General features: G+C 40.3%; 1 protein-coding gene across 1 annotated transcript in view; it reads right to left on the bottom strand.

Annotated features, from left to right (window-relative positions):
• Nucleotides 1-19,735, bottom strand: part of LOC102206054 (neural-cadherin-like) — a 366,907-nt gene that overhangs the window by 90,731 nt on the left and 256,441 nt on the right. The window contains exons 28-29 of the mRNA XM_005726436.2: nt 17,065-17,342; nt 2,184-2,398 (exon numbers count right to left, since the gene is read on the bottom strand). Coding sequence (XP_005726493.2) covers nt 2,184-2,398; nt 17,065-17,342 — 493 coding nt within the window. The remainder of the gene's footprint in view (nt 1-2,183; nt 2,399-17,064; nt 17,343-19,735) is intronic.

The following is a 19,735-nucleotide window of genomic DNA, read 5'->3' as shown; positions in this document are numbered from 1 at the left end:
GAATCCTCGCCGACGTAGTTTCACCAGCGCGACTCCCCCGTCTACGTCTTCTCCAGGAGCCACAGAGAGCTGTGAGCTCCAACTAAAATCTCCAAAAAACTTTCCAGGTTTGTGAAAAATGGATAAGAACTATAGTGAGACGACTGGCTGATGTTTAGCAGTTGATCTCTGGAGAAAGTCATGTGGTCTGAGTGACCAAAAGCGCAGAAAATAAACAGAAGCAAGAAAAGTGCGGGAGAGCGCAGTACCGAGGCTGCCATCCGCGGCGCCATCTTGATCATCAATGCATATACAAATACTGTAAATTACCCCCCGTAAAGAACGCTCTTTACCATAACGCAGTTTGGTACTGTGATGCAGGAATATTAAGCTTCAGCACAGTCTAATCTTGCCCATGGATTTGCTACATGCAGTAGGTCAACCTTGACCCAAGTTAATTAGAGCTCTAAATATGTACAGCCTGACTCTAATTACACACTGTGCACCAACTCCACTAACAACTCAACTAACCTAATCCTAAGTCTTTAGGACCCACAAACTGGCTGGCTTTCAAGCGCACACAGATCCTCTGACACCAACAAAGGCTAAAGAAATAATTCAGGATTTACACTGCAAACCTGCTCATCAAATACACACTCGACACACACACAAATACACAGACACACAACTCATCCGGCTCTCCAGGCGGACTTCACCTCCCACACATATTACTTTGGCAGTGATGGAACAGCAGCATCTCTCCCAAGAGAGAGGAGCAATACGAGGCGAAAGGAGTAGCAAGAGAGACAAGGAGGTGTTAGTCTCTCAGATTAAAACACTAAATATACCAACATGTACAAGATATTTGTTCTTTGTTTCCATCTGTCTATAATCCCTGCCTACTGCCCTCTAGTCAAGAAGATTTATTGTCTTCAAAGTTTAAGAATATTGCCACTGCAACAAAACAAAGGGACACAATTTTCCCTTAAGAGCTACAGATGAAACCTTGATAAAGCTCAATTTACACTTATTTTCAAAAGTTTCTTACCAATATTCACGCTATACATCACTGCAGTGAACAGCAGGATTGTGTATGCATGACTGTCACTGTCTAATCCTGAGTGCACTGCAAGTTAATACACAGGGAATTAAACCAGAAATTGGAGACGCTTGTTTACTTGCACTGAGCATTCCTGCCATACCTAATGATGAGTGCATATCCAACTTGCCTTGATGAACAGTAAAATTCAACCACACAAGTTGAAATATTCAACTCAACACAGCATCTAGACGAGAACATGCTGATGCTTGTCTCTAGTTTTTTCCCGCACCATGCTGTTTACCCAAGAGGTATTTTGTTCTTAGGATAGTATATCAATGATTTACATAAGGAAAAATAAAAAAATAAATGCACTTAGGTGTTTCTATTTCTATTTCTTTTTAATTAGTTCACATTTCTCACGTACCGCTGGCAACCACAGACGTACCACCTGGGGAAAAAGCACCTCCATTTGGGTTTCACAGTCATAGTCTGGATTCTGTTTTGTTTGTTTAGAGTAAAGCTACACAAAAACGATACCTCCTCTTCTTAATCCTCCCACACTAAATCCCTCCATTATTTACCTCATCTAAAAATGTCTATTACCTTAACTTTTAAGCCCCCCTTAAGCAAAACAGTTTTTATTACTGCAAAGCTGAAAGTGCCATCATTATTTCAAGAATTGCTGAAATGCAACCTTGGGAGTCTGAAATAATGCTAAAAGGTGAGAAGTATATATGATTTATGCACTTTTAATACCACAGTTCATAAGATGGGGAGAATGCGGAAGAATAAAACAGTCGCTCTTTGTTCTGAAGCTCAATCTGCAGGATTTATCTGCTGCTCCAGAAATGATAAAGTAATGATAAAAGGCAAAAGTAATGTCTTCCTCATCTCAGAATGTGGCAGGACATATTATTTTTTCTGTATTGTTTGTGATATTCATGTTAAATATGGTCAAATAATGAGGCCAGCACTTGTACGAATAATCCCTCCAGGTTTCAGCTGCTCTTAGTGAGTTCCCAGCAGTTTTTTCTACTCTTAGCTATGTATGATGTCAGCGAATGAGATCCCTAATATACGTAGTCATCTCAGGCATCAATACTTTTCCTTTACTGGACCCCAGTAATGAAAACACAGAACACGAAATAAACACATTTCCTACCTATAGCCATGAAGTCCTCGTGGTCCCAGGCTTGCAGCTGTGCTAAGGGGCCGCTGTACAACACCAGGCCATCAGCCACGTCCGTGATGAACTCCAGCGACACATGGCTCTCGAAACAGGGCATCATGGGAGGAAACCAGGCATAGCCGTTGCCATGGAAACTGTGCTTGTTCTGCTGGCATTCAGGCCCCTCAAACTGAGCTGGGCACTGGCACCTTGGGACAAAGAGGAAATCAAGAGGCGAAATGACACGAGTTAGTGAATGCAATAAAGAGATGGCTCCGATTTTTTCACCGCTTTGTGAAAATTCAGTTAAAACACTACCCTGATCTTTCTCAACCCCTTTTTGAACCTTTTGCCATATTTAGCTCTTTCAAGTATTTTTGCACCACGTCTGCTCTCCGTGTCTCCAAGTCTAGTTGTTTTCCCCTCTCAGACTAAGCTCCCCTTCGGCTATCTCGTTCTCTCATTTCGTATGTTTCACTGATGCAGATGTTCTCATTAGTGGCAAAACCACAGGGAGAATCACAACATCGCTACGAAACTCCTCTCTCTGTGTTTCCACATATTCAAGTACTCATTTGTACCACTGCTTCCTGTCAAAATGTCACCTCTCACCTTCTCTCTCTGGGAGCACTTTAGCCTGTAAATTACAAATGCCACTTATATGCATCTTCTTTGTCTACATGAACAATCTTATAAATACATAAAATGAGTACGAAATAATCAGGAATTTTGCCTCTGACATAAAAACATGTCCAACTCTGTTGAGTGGTGATTACTCTCTGTAATCACCAGTGAAATGTAAAAAAAACATACACCCAAACAACAATGGGACTATATTATCGCAGCCATCTGTTTCCCTCGCCTTTTCAGAGTGTGCATTTTATCATCTAAACTCGACACATTCCTGAATCAATTTCTCTTATTTATCTGATTTTTTTTTAAAAAGCTTTCATCTTTTCATGTTTAGTAGCTGGAAATAAATCTCACGGGAAAGTCATGGATTTTTCAGCAAAATAAAAATTCCCTTCTTTCAATCCACATGTTGCCAGCAATTAAGAAATATAAAAATTGTACACCCAGCTTGCCTTCCAAATTGGCGCACACAGACGCGTGCACACACACAAACAGAACAACAATGCCTTTCTCCAGGGGAATTCTCTTCCTCCTAATAAGTGAGTTTGTCATTGGTTTATGTTATTCACACTTCAGCTGCCTCTCAAGATATTCTGAGTCTGAGCCTGGTGGATCCTACAAGCCCACACAGGATGTGTATTTCCACCATTATGTGTTTGCATTCACACATCTCCTTAGTGTTCCGCAGACAGCTCATTTCTCATCCAAATGTTCCTTCGTTCTCTTGCTCATTTTTCTGCCTCTGCTCTTCTCCAGAATTGAAAGAGGACACGTGAATGCATGTGCACGCAAACAAACAAATGCAGACTCAGAAATCAAGCAGCCCACATACAATAAATGACACCTGTACAAATACAGGAGGCATGTGTCACTTCACTGCCTTCAGATGCAGGAACACAAGCAGGCAAACAAACACTTTAGACGAATGCTAATGTAATATACGACAAGATGTTACACTCTGCCGCAAGACGGGTAGTGCTGACTTGCCTGACTTGAACATTGGCCAACCTTAAAGTACAAGAAATCTCCATGAATCACCAAGAGCCAGATGCACAAATGCTATTCATACACCTTTTCCTGCACACGTGTATGTTTGTGTGAAATGCAAATGCAAAAAGGTGCACGCACATTTGAGCCTTTGTGGGTAAATAGTGTCAGTTGTATGCAGAGTTTTATTCATCCGGGCCCTGGTTTTCTTCACAGTTTGAGAAAAGGATGCTTGAATTCACTATAAGCGGCGCAGAATCAGAACCATCATAGCTATGAAACATAAAATGCCTTTTTAAGGTGATGTAATAGCTTTTTCAACTCGAAGGGCACTCTGACAGAACATGTCTTCACTGAAGCTAGTGCCCAATTTTGTAATGTTAAGGGAGACCGATTATGCTCTTTCCACTGTATTTATCACTATAATAGCTTTGAATGATTCATCTCGAGAAAGATTTTGAAAACAGACTGAAAACGTACTGAAAACACAATTTGCCATTCTTAATTGGAAATGCCAGCTGTTCAAACACATCTGTGTAAAGCTTGATTTCAAATCAGGTGACAAGCTCTGATCCACCTAAAGGTGACAGCACTAGCACACATCTACTCTTCACAAAAACACTTCAACTTCCACTTTAAAGCCACATGCTATAGAAAAGATGGGTATGACCATGGGTTCTATATACATTTTGATCAAACCAAACCAAATTACAATATCAATGCTGTGCTGTATCTTGAGCCGGAAGTCAGAAATTCTGAGTTCACAGTCAAACTCTTTCAGCTAAACTCCCCCACTTGGAAAGTCGGGGCAATCGCGTACCAGCAGCACGCATAAACTTACAACAGAAGTTGTAAGATGTACTACAAATGTAGCTTTTTTGTGACTTGTTAAATACACTGAACAAAAATCATGCTCTATCTGTGACTGTGCTGCAGCACTGTTTATAAGTGCAAATACATATGCATTTTATTATAGTCCAAGTATGAAGCCTGAATGTATCTCCCTTACAGTTCTAGCTATCGAACATTAAATGCCACATTAAAGCAATGCAATGGCTTTCTCCACTCTAAAAGTGCACATCTTCACCAAAGAATGCCCAATTTTGCCATTTTAATGGGGTCCGATTATGTGCTTTCTACCTACATATTTATCACTAGAGTAGCTTTGTATGATTTATCAAGAGAACATTCTGTACACTTACTGAAAAACACAGTTTGACATTCTTATTTGAAAATGCTCCCTTCAAACACGTCTGTACGGGTTTGAGTCTGAACAAGAATTTTTCTGACTTTTACAACTGGAATGTGGTCAACTCTGGTTTGCCATCACTCACTGATAAATGATCCAACTTCCAGGGTAAAAGGAATTTGGAATCAGGTGATGAGGGGGTGAAGTTCTACGTTATCAGGAAATGCTAGCGTGGACAATTCGAAGTGCTACAATTATACAATGCAGGTGGTTCATAAAACCACAAGCCCAGTGCAGAAGTCACGTCTTGTGACTCAGTTTAGTGGATACAAGGCCAATCAGAGACACCTGTCAATCAAGGCAGCGTAAACTTCAGAAGCCAAACATTTGTTTATTTTTAGTGCCGAGCAGAAAACATTTTCATTTCTGCTGTAACGTTGGCCACTTTTACACGGCAGTCTAAGGAGACTTCTCTACTTATAGAGCCAGCTTCAAAATGCCATCAGAGGAAATGCAGTTTTTGGCACATTTGTTTGGTTTTTCAGCCCCTGAGGTTACTGCTTATAACAGCAGGTCGCACTAACATCCTATGGTGTCATGTTCTGTGGAAGAACAGTTTACTCCACGGACCAATAAGGATTCTGCAACACTTCACTGGTAAGAAACACTTGTAAGAAAAGTAAATAAGAGAAGGAAGAAGCTACCTGTGATTTTATACCTTTTTATTTATTTGTTGCTTATTGTTTTTTTTCCCCTTAGGCTTTAAAAAGTCATTCATACTCAAAAGTTTTGTTGGCGTGTAAGACTGGAGCTACCAGGAAAACATTCACGCCTGCATTTTCATTTTGGTGATGTCACGCTAATTCTCTGAGCACAAGACAATCCGAGGCATAGTTTTAGACACAATTGCGAAGCTCTCCAATCCTCTTAAGGCAGCTTTGTTTTGCTCATTCGTTGTCTGCTGGGAATTGCGTTTGTTAACGCTGGGCCGGGAGCCGTAATCCCACTCCTCCACTCACTTCCCAGATCTCATTATTAATCCCAGTGCCTCGATTATCTGCATGTTCTTCCTTCAATCTTGGACTGTAATCTTTTTGTGTGTGTGTGTGTGTGTGTATGCGTTGGGGTCATATCTCAAAGCCCCAAGAGCAGAAAACTATCCTACAGCCATTCTATCTTTTATTAACTCTTATCTTATCTGCATGTGTTATTTCTTCCCCCTTCACTTTTCGTCTTTTCTGTCCTTGCTCCCATTTTCATTATCGTGCTCTTTTATCATTTCCTCTTTCCTCTCCTTGCTACCCTGCACTTCCTTTCCCATTTTTGATCCTCTAGTCTCCTTTTCTTTACCACTGTTCCCTCTCTCATGTGTTCCCATTTCCCCCTAATTCCCTTCACCTTTATCCAACTCTGTCTCATTTCCCCAGCCTTTCCCAAATCCCCCTTTTCCTTTCTATTCTCTTCTCCTTTCTATCTTCATTTCCTGACATCCACTGTCTTGCTGCTCCCACTTCTGAACCAGCAGAATCACACATCAGATGTTACAGAGCTCAGGTACTCTAACGTGATTGAAAATGCGACAATCATCTGCATCTCTGGGTTGGCAGCTTCAGCTGCTTTGCCTTGTTCTCTCTCTGTCATCTATTTGGCTGATACTTCACAAAGAAGCAATTCCTGCATTTCCGCTTTGGCTTGCATTCAGTTTTCATAAAACAGATGCAGAACGTGTTACTTTAGAGCCAGCATTTAATCATGCACTCAGTTTTAAGCCTTGATCACCAAGTTATGGAACAGTTCTTGCTCACTCCCCTCAGCCTTATGACAGATCCACTAAATGTTAGCACAACATGTGCTAACATTGCTGTTACACCAAATAGAAAGTCTACATGTGCATCACAGTTACAAAAGGTCGTCTTTGCCAAGTCTAAAAGTCTCCAGAATACCAGGAAACGTGTTGTTTACACTTGATTGAAGTATGTTTATTCATAGAACATGAATTATGTATCCAGGTTTGGATGTAAAGCACGTTTACTCAACTGAAAGTTCTATAAGTCCATAATATGTCCAGAGTGGGAAAGCACAAGCCTAACGAAGCACAACTATAAAAAGGTATACACAGCTCATCAAGCAGTCAGTGCTGCTACGCTTCAACACAAATGTACACAGGAGGAAAATCGACGTGTGGAACATTACTGGAGGAACAAACAACATTAGATATTTTCTCATTTGGTGTATTGATGATGCTTGTGGAGAGTGCTTCCTGAATCCCATATGTATTCAGACAGTTCACAGCTTGTGGAATACAAAACTGTTCTTGAACCTTTCAGTGACCCCTCGTGACTGCTGGAATTGTCGTGTATAACTCTTAATTTTACTGCATGTCAGTATGTCAAAGGTTATCATCTGAAGACAATAAGAAATAATAAGAGATAGTTTCAGGAAACGTGTTTTTTCTGACAGTATATGTGTGAAGGGGAGCCCAAAAAATAAAAAAATAAAAAATGCAAGAAGATGTGATATGAAACGTTAAATATGGTGGACTTTTTGTGACTGCAAATCAGGTGAGAATTAAAGATTTGTTGTTGTTGTTCAGCTTTCAAACATGACTGAAATCCTGTTTATAGGCTTTCTAAAGAAGCTGTGAACTTCTTGGCATCTACAGCTGATGTAAATAACGCAATGCAAACCCAGATCTGTGGGCAATTATTTAAACCCTTTTATTGTGATTGCAATCTGAAAAGCTGAACCTTTTATGCTTCACCGTATTATTTGTCTTATACACCATGACAATGACAGACTCTCATATGGCTTCAAATAATCATTTTTGAAATGTGTTCTAAATCGCCTCTGGCATACTACATGTCAGTGATATTCAGGCACTTATGCAGGCTGTGGTGTCACTGAAGCCCAGGCCAGTCTCTGCACCTAAGATGGTTGGTTCATGCATGCCTAATATCTTGACAACATGCTCCACACCTCCTTTTACTTCATCTGAAGATTAAGTTTGCAGAAGCTGTGACCTGTTTGTCTCTTTTTCTCATTTCCATATCTCTTAGTAAGACACTGAAACAATGCTAGGAATGAAAATGTTAGGTTACTTGCATAACCCCGGTTCTCAGACCAGCACGAGTGAGATGTCTGACTAATCAAACTGACTAAATCTTGCTGGGCAAAGTGAGAAGAGGTGCTTATCTTGAATAATGTCTTCATAGTAACATAGTAACTACCTAAGAGTGGGGGTTCTGCCTGTTGCGGTCATCGCACTCACCAGCCAATCAGGACTGATGATGAGCTAAATGGAATAAACAGGCATATCCCATAGCATGATATCTCACTGGTACTACTCTGAGAACCGGGATTACTCAAGGAACCTGCAGTATACCCTCCCAGACAGGTTCTCTTGAGTTTCAGAGATTTTGAAAGATTACAGTGAATGCTTAATGTTTGAATCTATGCAATTCTGCAACATTGATCATTTGTTTGTATTTTAAAGGATTGGAAACTCATTGGAATATTACAAAAGTGACGCATGAAAGAAAATATATCCAACTGCTACTGAACCAGGAACTTTCTTGCTGTGTGATAACAGTACAAATAAAAAAATCAGTGTTCAGTGATGCTTTGGTTTGGACCTGGCCAAAGATTGGATACCTGCAGCCAGGCATTAAAAAAGTAATATCAGAAAATGTTTTGATTCTTAATTAACCTGATTAAAACCTTAATTTGGTTGTTTCTGACCCACAAGACAAAACTATTTGTTTGAGCAGTAAAAATACAGGTTTCTTCATATGTGAGTGGTTGCAGCATTATTTGTGGATTAGATTAACACTAAGAGTGAGAGGAATAGCTAATAATTGTGTAAGCGTGTGTGCGTGTCTGTGTGCATGTGAGTAATCCAGGGATTACGCCTAACAGGGATCCAGCCAGGCATCCTGCTCGGGTCCAGCGGTGAGCCACATTACATGCTGGCTCGAGCCAGCCAGACTCAAATCCTGCCCTTTTCACTCGCTGCTTCTAATTAAATGAAGCTGAAGGGTAAAATTAACTTCCACAAATCACAGCAAGAAAGCTTAGAGGACACGTGTGTGATGAGGCTTTATGTTCGTCTGCCGTCACATATGTTCAGAGCACATAGATTTGTGTGTTTTCATATGGCTGTACCTGAATATTTGTGTTGTGCTTTTCTAAAGCAGAGAACATGTGTAACAGCAGCTGCTATGGTTTTGTTTTATGTGATGTCCAAAGGTCAAATACATGCACATATGTATGTCATCAGTGTGCAAGACAGATATTCTACCCAGAATGCAACATCTGTAATCATTATAATTTTATTCTAGAGCACTGTCAGCTGTTAGAATTAAGCTCTCTATATAAGACTAAAACCAAAGTATTCATTTTGTATTATTCATGGGCGTGATTCCACTTTGCTTCATCAAAACATGATCTTTAGCATACGACAGGAAAGTCTGTGACCAAGTGTGCAACAGTCAGAATGGTAGTTTTCACCTCTGAGGCTACTGGAAAACTGTGGCTGCTCCCACTACGTTGGGTAAGAGCTGCTGACCGAAGAGAAAAAGTTTTAGAGTCTCTGGGATCTTGTCGACTAGTGACAGGAAGAGTGTAGCAGTAATGCATGTGAGCTAATGTGAGCAGAGAGGTGAGGCAGACGGAAAAGGTTTGATTTTCCAGTCATTGCGATGAGAAGAGCTACTGCTCATTCCCATCAAACAGAGTCAGCTGAGGTGGTCTGGCCATCTGATCAGGTTGTGCATTTCTCCTGGAGAGTTTCCGAATGCACCCAACTTGGAGGAGATCCTGGTGTACACCTACTACTTGTTGCCATGATTATTAATCTCACCCCACCTGGAATCCACTCTGGATCATTCACAAGGACCTGCTGGTCAAATAGACATCGGAAATATCCTGATTATTTCGCTACTACTATAATTCAACTTCGAGTAAGCCAGAGAAGATGGATGGATGTGACTTTTGAAGAATAGCAACAATGAATTAAAAGTGTATAGTATTTTTGCTGGAAATTCCTGCTCCTAATTATCACTCCAGCATAGTGAATAAAAAACACACTGAAGCGCAACATTCATTATCCTTTCTGATGTGCTGCACCTTTGCTTGTGGAATATGGTAACACAACAAGCATGTGCCAGGAGGAGTCTGCTGCTGACATCATTTTAACCCTTGATAAACAATTAGATGTGACTTATTTTGTTAACATCTAACCATTACAGAGGTCAACAGCGCGAACTGACTGCTAATTTCATCACAAAACTCAAAGTCTGCACGGAGGCACAGTTGAGACAGTGATAAAATCTTAGGCACACACTGGTGTTGTATTTAATTGGTTGCACATAGCTCTTCACTTCCACCATTAAAGAGTCGAGTCTGAGGCTACGCACGGCATCAGGCTGAATTACGCAAAGTTTAAACAGGGTCATCATGTTTCTTCTACCACAGACGCACCAACGAGCTTATTTCGTCATCGGTGTTTGTAGTTGAAAGGATTTGCTGAAATGTTCTCGCCCTGCTTTTGGCCTTGTTTACAGAGTGATTTATGCTAATGAAGACCCTCTCCTTCAGTTCACTTGTTTGCTGGGGATTCGAAACAAGAACTGGCAGCATGTGACAGCTAACATGCAAGATCTTTCATCTAGCAGGAGGTTGTGAAAGGTTTGTTTCTATTTATAACGGCAAGCGATGCAGGAGCACACAGGAGCTGGTGCTCCGCAAAAATACTCTGAAAATCGTTTTTTTCTTGTGGCTTGGGGAAAGGCCACATAGCTAAACCTCTAAGCATGTAGGGAAGTAGTATAAACTAAATATTATTAACCAAAATGTTGCAAAACATGGCGGTTTATGCTAAATTTGAGAAAGTGATTCTATATTTGAAAAACTCAAGCTCAAGTATATTCAGTGTGGGTTAGTTGTTTTTTTATTGTCACATACTCGGGCTTTGGATTAAATGGTCATATTATAAAACCTTCTGATAAGAGAAAGGCAGTTTAATGAACTCTAAATTCTTAAGATGTGCACGCATTCACCCAGGGTTTCATTTGAGGTATATTTTAATATTCCTCATGGGGAAATTTGTCCTCTGATTCTGACCCATCTTAACAGTTATGGAACAGAAGGTGTGGAAGATTTATCTCACCCAGACAGATGGAATTTCAAGCAATCTCCCATCACCTTATCCCTTGTACATCTGCTTGACATTGTGGTGTCATCCCATGACAGTGGCTTCCCTGTCAACACGTCAAAACAGAAAACCATTGCTCCATTTTCACATCATTTCCTGTCTTACCCCAATTGCTACTCGTGCTCAAGTCTGGATGATTTCCATTTTGCTGTTGCTGTGAGTGCCCGTATGCAAAATTAGATGCTGTATAGCTGGGCGCTGACATTTGTATGAAAGGATGAATGCAGCAGTCATTCAAGTGTTGAACTGTTGCCGCAAGCAAGACAGACACATACAGACTAGAGCGTCATGTTGGAGCCTTTTGGTGCTAATAAGGTCATTTTGTGTAGTCGAAATTGTCAAACTGTCTCCTGCTGTCCCAAGTCCTTTTCACTCAAATTCTTTAAACCCAAGAATATAGCAGGATATTTAGAAAGTGTGTGGGAAGCGTATGAATATTTAGAGAAAATGAGCAGTTCAATACAGTGTGATTGCTTAAAGCAGGCTGAAAGCACGGATAAAGAGAGCAAAACTTTTAGAAAAACTGCAGTCTTGTACCTGATCACATGGCAGAGCCATCAAGGAAGGTTTTGACAGGCTAATATGCCTTAATCGTGCTCTGCAATGTAAAAGTGAAGTGTTGGTAGAGATTATTTTTCTGCCAAAGAATCACTGATAGCAAATTGGGTGGCACATCAGCAATAACAGTTCACTCAGACAACTCGTGTTTTAGATAACTAATTATTAGAGCAGGAGGATGCAGTTTGAGTTTGCTGTAAAAGCTCTGAGCTCATCACTCACTGCAAATATAGTCCATATAAATTGGGGGAATGATGAGTAAATATCCCCTCTGGAAGGTACAAGTGGGTGTTGGGGTAGTGGAGGGGTTGAAACAGCAGGCAGCGATGCAAGGTGGGAGGGGTGTGCTTGACATATGACATGAAGAGTGAGGAATATTAGTGTGTTTGGCAGAGTTGCCAGCCTGAACGAGTTCACAGACTTTGCTTAATTAACAAGAAACCTTGACACATCATTGTTCGTTGCTCCACTTAAGCTCCGTGGTGTAGTACCCAGGTAACAGCATGATGCCCCACCAATTAGGGAGCAGTCAAAAACAACAGAGTTCTAACAATCTAGATCACTTTTCACATCCACCTTAGTCTATATAACATTTTTCTCTGCATATACCACATAATCGCTAAGCATGTTTAGGAAAAACACTAATATTATAGTTTTGACAGACAAGGTCCACCTGGGCCAAAGTGAGATCTGGTTGTGGTTGAGCTCCACAGTTGATAATCAAGATGTGACTGAAGACTTTCAGCTTAAATTCAAAGAATTCAACACAAATTTTGTGTCAACTGTTAAGGAAAACAGACATTTTTATACTCGGCCCCCACAATTGACTGAAAAGGAGATTTATGGCTAAGTGAGGTTGGTTCTCTTGTTAATCCATAACAAATTAAGATGACAAAAGACCTGAAGTTGATGTTAAATGTTGAACTTGCATTTGGCAACCGTTCACCAGAACTGTCAATATGAGGCCCAAAGAGAGGTCAATGCAAGTGAACGAGGCTGTCATTAGGCTGAAAAAACCAATTAAACCTATCAAAGCGAGAGTAAGAGCTTTAGGAGCATCGAAATAAAATCTATTACATTCTTAAAAAGAAGGAACGCACTGAGCAACTCAGCAACATCTTAAGTCTGGAAGACTACAGAACAAGAAAAGTGGACGATCGCTTTGCTCAGGAAAACTCTCTACAACATCTAGCCAAGTTAATTACACGCTCGAAGACGTAACTATATCATTGTCAAAGTCTAGAATTTAAGACACGTCTTCACGAATGGAAATACAGAGGGCTCACAAAAAGGTGCAAACCACTCGTTACAGTCAAGAAGGAAGGCAGATTAGACCAGAAAACATGTGCTGCTCAGCTCTAACAAAACATTTGTTAAGAAGAAACTAAGATGAAGTTGTACCAGAATGATGGAATAAGCAAATGCTCATGATTTTAAACATACCACATCATCTGTCAAACATGGCTGCCAGTGAACTATGTCACTAGTTTGTACTGATGGTGTAACTGCTGATGGTAGCTGGATAGTTTCTGAAGTGTACTGAGCTGTAGTCTCTGCTTAGATTGGGCCAAATGCTGCCAAACTGATCTGACGATGTGCAAATGTATAATGAGCCAAAAGATACTGCAAAAGCAACCCAAGAGTTTCTCAAGGCAAAGAAAAGGGATATTCTTCGATGATCAAGCCAGTCACCTCATCTCGGCCCAATGAAGCACGCTTTTCAGTCACAGAAACAACTACATGTAGAAGAACCACAACAATGATGTAAAAATAACAAGAATAACAAAATATTACAGAGTAGATTCAAACTGGTAGATGAGAAATTAAGGTCAAGGAAATGAAAGGCCTCAAACATGCCCGGTGTAAGTCTCTTTGCCTCGTACTGTAGCTGCTGTTGGCAACCCTGCCAACACATACCCACTCAAAATTAAAATTCCTCCAGCAGATGTATGTTAGTTCTAACAGCTGTTACAAGGTTCAAGAATTCCCTTTAGCATGAATAAAAATACTATGTGCAAATTCATTTTAATTCAGCATGACCTACTGTTGCAACCCACCAGTGAGGAACAGCACACTCTTAATGGGGAAATTCAGTGAGAAAAGGGCTGGGAGTTTAAATTAAGAGCTCAGGAGTTATGGGATTATTGGAACATTTGCTGCCATTGTGCAAAATAAAGATTTCCTTCTGTGGCACCGGGCAAGGCGTTTATTTTGATATGATAATTTCCTTTACATTTTTAATCACCGTCCTTTGCGAGTTAGCGTCTAAAGTCAGGACTGCATGAGTGAATGTAGTTATTCACACACCACAGGAGCTCTGCCTTCATCTCTCCATCACAGTCTCAAAAGCATATGTTTATAGGTTATTATCAAGCCTTTAATTTCCATCCAGCTTCCATCTTCTCCCCTCATAAAAGCTCTTGTTTTCTTGCACTGTGGCAAGACATCACTAAAAGTTGGAAATTAATCAGTTACTGATTTTATTCTGACTGAATGTAATAAGTGATCACTGTCTTTCTCTTGGCATTTCAACTTCTTTGTAGACAAGACAGCAGCCAAACTGGAACCTGACTTCCTGCCATACATCCCACACTCTACAACTTATTTAGTCTGTAGTTCAGGTAGTAGAAAAGCTGCAGCACTGGGACTTCTTCATGTCTGGCAGAAGTAAAACCTTGGCAAAAAATAAACCAACCCTACAAGATGTTGACTGATCTCAATGCCAGGAGAGAGCATTCAAACCTCAGAACAGGCTTACTTGCGGTGCACTCGCTTTTCAATGACAACCCGAGATGCTTGGGATTTCTTTATATCTGTGATGTCTGCTCTCCGGGCTGACCCTCAACAAGCAGGGGGATTAGCAAAGCAGTGGAGAGGCTTACAACCACACCTGTGTATTAGCCATGTGATCGCATTTCTAATTTTCTGAGATTAGTCATTCTTGAATGCCTTTCCAATAGTTCATGCTTGGAAGAATCATTGTTGTGATGTCACTGAAAATCACATGGAAGTACAATGTGACCCGACCTTATCTGTCAAACGATAACTTTAAGGTTTATAATGCGAGCTCTTCATAATGACGGTCCAATCAGTAGAAATTTTACTTTAGTTTTTTATGCTTTAAAGAAAGGGATGATCAAAAAAACGAAAAACAAAACGAACAAACATCAAATTCAAAGACCAGAACCAACAATGCGTTAGGTCTCGATGCTTGTGTGTCCAAAACCTCCGCACAACCTATGCCATAGAGTTTGACCTGTTAAAAAAAAAATTACACAGTGAGTCACATGTGGTTAGTTAGTCTCTAATACAACCCATCCTGACATAAATACATAGCATACCCAGGTGTGATATACCACAGCTGCTAAAGTTCCCCCTGAGTGCATTATTTACGTGTAAAAAATCAGTTTTTAAAATGACACTACAAATTTGTGCGCTGGTTTCAATATTTACATCTTTAAGTCTCCTTGCTGAAATTTACAACATTGGTCCATCAAAACAGGGGCACAAGATTTTTCACCATTTCCCTCAATCCACAAGACTGAAAACTGTCAGAATCAAAACAACCAGGTAAACCATTTACCCAGAACCTGTTTGTCCTCTTGTTCTGAGATCATAAGTAGGATGTTTGGCCTATATAGCAAGTAGGAGGATGTAATAATAATAATGGATTGCATTTATATGGCGCTTTTTGAAACCCTCAAAGCGCTTTTACAATTCCACTATTCATTCACTCTCACACACTGGTGGAGGCAGCTACAGTTGTAGCCACAGCTGCCCTGGGGCACACTGACAGAGGCGAGGCTGCCATGTCGCGCCATCGGCCCCTCTGACCATCACCAGTAGGTGGCAGGTGAAGTGTCTTGCCCAGGGACACAACGACCGAAACTGTCCGAGCCGGGGCTCGAACCGGCAACCTTCCGATTACAAGACGAACTGCCAACTCTTGAGCCACGATCGCCCTAAGTAGGAGGATGTATAGAATACCGCAGAGCAACTGGACAAATATATATGACTCTGATCCTCCATCGCCATGTTTTTTTTTGTTTTATGCAGTTTTATGCAAGCATCTTATTGATTTATCATTATTTAGTTCAGTTAGTGGCCTTCCTTCCTGAGAAGTTAACTTTCAAAGAATAATTAACTTTCACAATGCAATTAAAAAAAATCGCCAACAAGAACTGAACCTCTTTGCACTTGATTAGTCACAGTGTATCAGCAGTTGGCAAAACCCAACAAGACATAAGATACAATTTAAAGAACGTCTTTTGGGTTTTGTCCTGATAGCTCCCCTAAAGCTATGCTAATTTGAACTATTATTTTATTTTTATTATTAATATTTTTCTGTTACTGTCAGTCATTTTCTGTTACCCCTCTGAAATGTTGTAAAGATAGTGAGACATTATCTCTGTAGTTTTTATATCAATATTTCCATTTCAACAGAGCGGTGAAAATCTGCACAAATATAAGGACGTGAGCTGGAGGAGAAAATGAACGGTAAAATTAATAACAATGAGCCCTTTTGGTCGCAAAATATGAAAAATATCATGAAAATACACATGCATAAAAACAAACAAAATGCTCCTCTACAGCAAAATAATCTTTAAAAACACAATGTTTTTTTTTCATTTCCAAATCACATCTCCAGTTATTCCAAATGACAGTGAACATCTCACTTTGCCACCTTCCTAAACGAAAATTTGAGATTGATGAGAAATAAAGGTCATTAAGTGACATGGATGAGGGCACAGTCAGAAAAGCTTTTCATCTAATTACACTTTATATTTAGGCACAAATGTAGTGATAGGAGAAAAATTGCACTAGTATAAGGTCAGTAATGATGTGCACACTGTGCAGCCCATTTCGATTTTTACAAGTACTGCATGAATGTAATAATTTATCATGTTTACTTCTGCAAAATTCTGCAAATGAGTGAAATTAAAGGGAATTTATTACTAACCTGAACATATTTCTAAACAACTAAAAACAATCTGCTAAAGTTCGTACGCTGCTACATTAGGACACTCAGCAACAAGATTTTGTGAGTGTCATAATGAAACTGTGAAGGTTGAACAATTTGTTGCATTTTGAAGTTAATTTTCAACATGATCAGTAATCTCAGTGTACTTAATATTGTAAACTACAGACTATACAACACTGCAGATTGAAATCCCAGCAGTGTAATGATCCCATATGAGGAGCATTGCAATGGTCTACCTTTCGTAGACCATTGCAATGACAGCTGGGATGAGGTAGGAAAAGAAGATTAAAAAACAAAGCAGAGGAAAACAACTCACCTGTAGCCATGCTGAGTGTCCACGCACACTCCACCGTTGTAGCAGGGGTTTCTGGGATATGTGGCACAGGGCTGATGGGACTGTTCTCTGCCTGGGCAGGAGCACACCGCTGTGGATTCAACTGTCACAGACACAAGACTCATAGTCCCACAATCCACCACTGTGGGCGTGTCCCGCACGTTCAAAGTGTTGGAGCAGCCACCTGTCCCGCCACACTCGGAGCTGGGACACTCATCCACCCGGACCTGGAACACGCTGACCTGCAGGAAAGACTGGAGCTGGATGGAAAGAGAAAAAGAGAGCACTTATCAGGCAGACTGTCATGTCACGGTAAAAGCACAGGGTAAAATTTTAGTCGAACTTTTATCTCTCCAAGCACAGCAGGCATCGTAATGGTATGGATTTTTTTTGGACATCTACTTCTGAGTCTGTAAATAGCACAACAGGGTGCATTTCCCTTTGCACAGACATGAACTGGTAGGAGATGCTTTAGAGAGGCAACAAAACCTCACCCACTTCCCGCACATAAACAGTGCCGACTGGGCTGAATCAATGGACAAAGACGAGTAACATGGACCTTTGTCTGGTAATGAACCCAGACCTCTGCACTTTGCCATCTACGATGTAACACAAAAACATTAACAGCTACATACTGAAACACCACTTGGTCTCTTTAATAGTTCCTCACAGAATATGCCTACTTTTCTGAGAATATGCTTGCACTTTCTGCACACCCATCCAAGCGCTTAAATTGTATGGTAAGTACTGACAGTGTTGACAGCTTTCACAATGAAGCAGCTGCAGTGACGATCACATCAGCCACACTCAAGAATAACATGTGGCTGAGGTCAGGTTTGACTAAATCCTTTGAGTGTGTGTGTGGGATAATGTTGGCCTGACTTTTGTATGAAGTGAGCTATTTATAATTTGAAGTAAAGTTTAAAGTTAGTTTGACAAACTTTAGCTCTCAGTAACACTCACTATTATGTAGGTGAGAAGTAATTAAAGTAATTACACGGGTAAATGTAACCCAAGTTTAGTCGTTAGATGTCAGCCCAAATCGGGAAGCAAAATCTGTGTAACACCAGATGAGTGAAGGGGTCTCATACATTCAGCTGCACCCTGATTACCTGATAATCTACTTTGATTGACAGCTAGATGTATTTGTGGAGCTGTGTGCCAATTGAAATAAAAAACATCAAGAATGTAAAAACTGATTTCCTTGGAAACAGATGAGTAAAATTAAGCTTATCTGTTATGCCACGCTGGCTGCAAATCCCTCGACTTGCAAGAGAAAATGAACTGATTCCAAACCAGCTTTAACGTTAAAGTGTTTGGACTCTTTTGCCATAACCGATCGAATTATGCTGCAGCCTGTGTACCCGTTAAAGTATTTCAATGTGTATTATGTTTACTGTCTAGACCAAAAAGTCCTGATTGAATCTTTTCAGTGAAATAATTGTAGTTATATATAATTTTCTGATCAAGCTATTTTTTTCATTTTCATGTAGATGTAAGTTGGACATCTGATGTCTGACTGGATGCACAACCAGTTGGGAACAATGTTGATAAGAGCAAACTCGGTGTGTGAGTGTGTTCGGATTACCGACGGCAGTTCATTTCTAAGAAATTGAGTTATTTTTCCTGCGCTGGCTCCTGGAAAAGTGGGCTAAACGGTGATGAAGCAGAGGGGAAACTATGACTCTCCAGGTTGAGCAATTTGATAAAGTGATGTGAAAGAAAATTAAATGGAAACTGTATGTTGTTTGTATGCTTTTGGATGAGTCGACCTTCACTGGTAAAGCTGACAAAGGTCAACTGAGTTTGTGCACACATTTGTGTGCTCATGAAGAGGGGCGAGCACACACATACAGACATACTGGGGGTAGATGGTACTGAATATGAACGCGGGTCGCTTTCTGCTCAATATTCCAGGCTGGCTGGACTTTAGTCAGTGTGAATCGATCGCACTGATTAACCAGGCGGTGCTGCAGGGACTGTAACTTTGATAAGGATTTTGTTTTATGGATCAGTTATACTTCTGACTGATGTCTCATAACATCTGACATTATTAGCAGTAATGTCCTCCCATTCAAAACTCGCTTCTTTCATTTAAACTACCTGTGTCATTAATTTTTGTACTTCATAGCAACTCAGACACAAATGCTTCTCTTCATTGGTTTCTCTCATCTAATGCTGCTGAAGGTATATGCATTCTTACAGCAAATTAATTTGAAAGGAGGTTGGCTGCATGAGAGCTCAATAAAAGGGGCCTATATGATCACACACATATATATAGCTATGGATATCTGAATCCCATTTCCTGTGCCCTTGGTCTGTGTCACTGTGCACTGTATCATGACAGACTATTAGCCAAACATGGTTTGGCAACCCTATCTATCTGCCAGGAAATCATATAAGAAATGTAATTTCTATATACAAAATTTGCAAAAGCTCATTTGGTTTGCAGGAAACATTATGCAGGTTTTCAATCAACATGAGGAAATGTTTTTAATTAACCTGTTGGCATGTAGCAAATATATTAAAGCTGAACTTATCAATGGTTCCAGTGTTGTTTTCCTCCAGGCACACTCTCAAATTTTAAGTGTACAATATCCATTTGTATGTTTATGTTGAGCGATGTGCAGCACCTTGTTAAGGCTAAAAAAAA

This window comes from Pundamilia nyererei, unplaced genomic scaffold (assembly GCF_000239375.1).
Source record: "Pundamilia nyererei isolate P.nyererei 1_Seehausen unplaced genomic scaffold, PunNye1.0 scaffold00019, whole genome shotgun sequence".
NCBI classification, from domain to species: Eukaryota; Metazoa; Chordata; class Actinopteri; order Cichliformes; family Cichlidae; genus Pundamilia; species Pundamilia nyererei.
The sequence above is the reverse complement of the archived record's forward strand: the minus strand, read 5'-3'. Positions and strand labels throughout refer to the sequence as shown.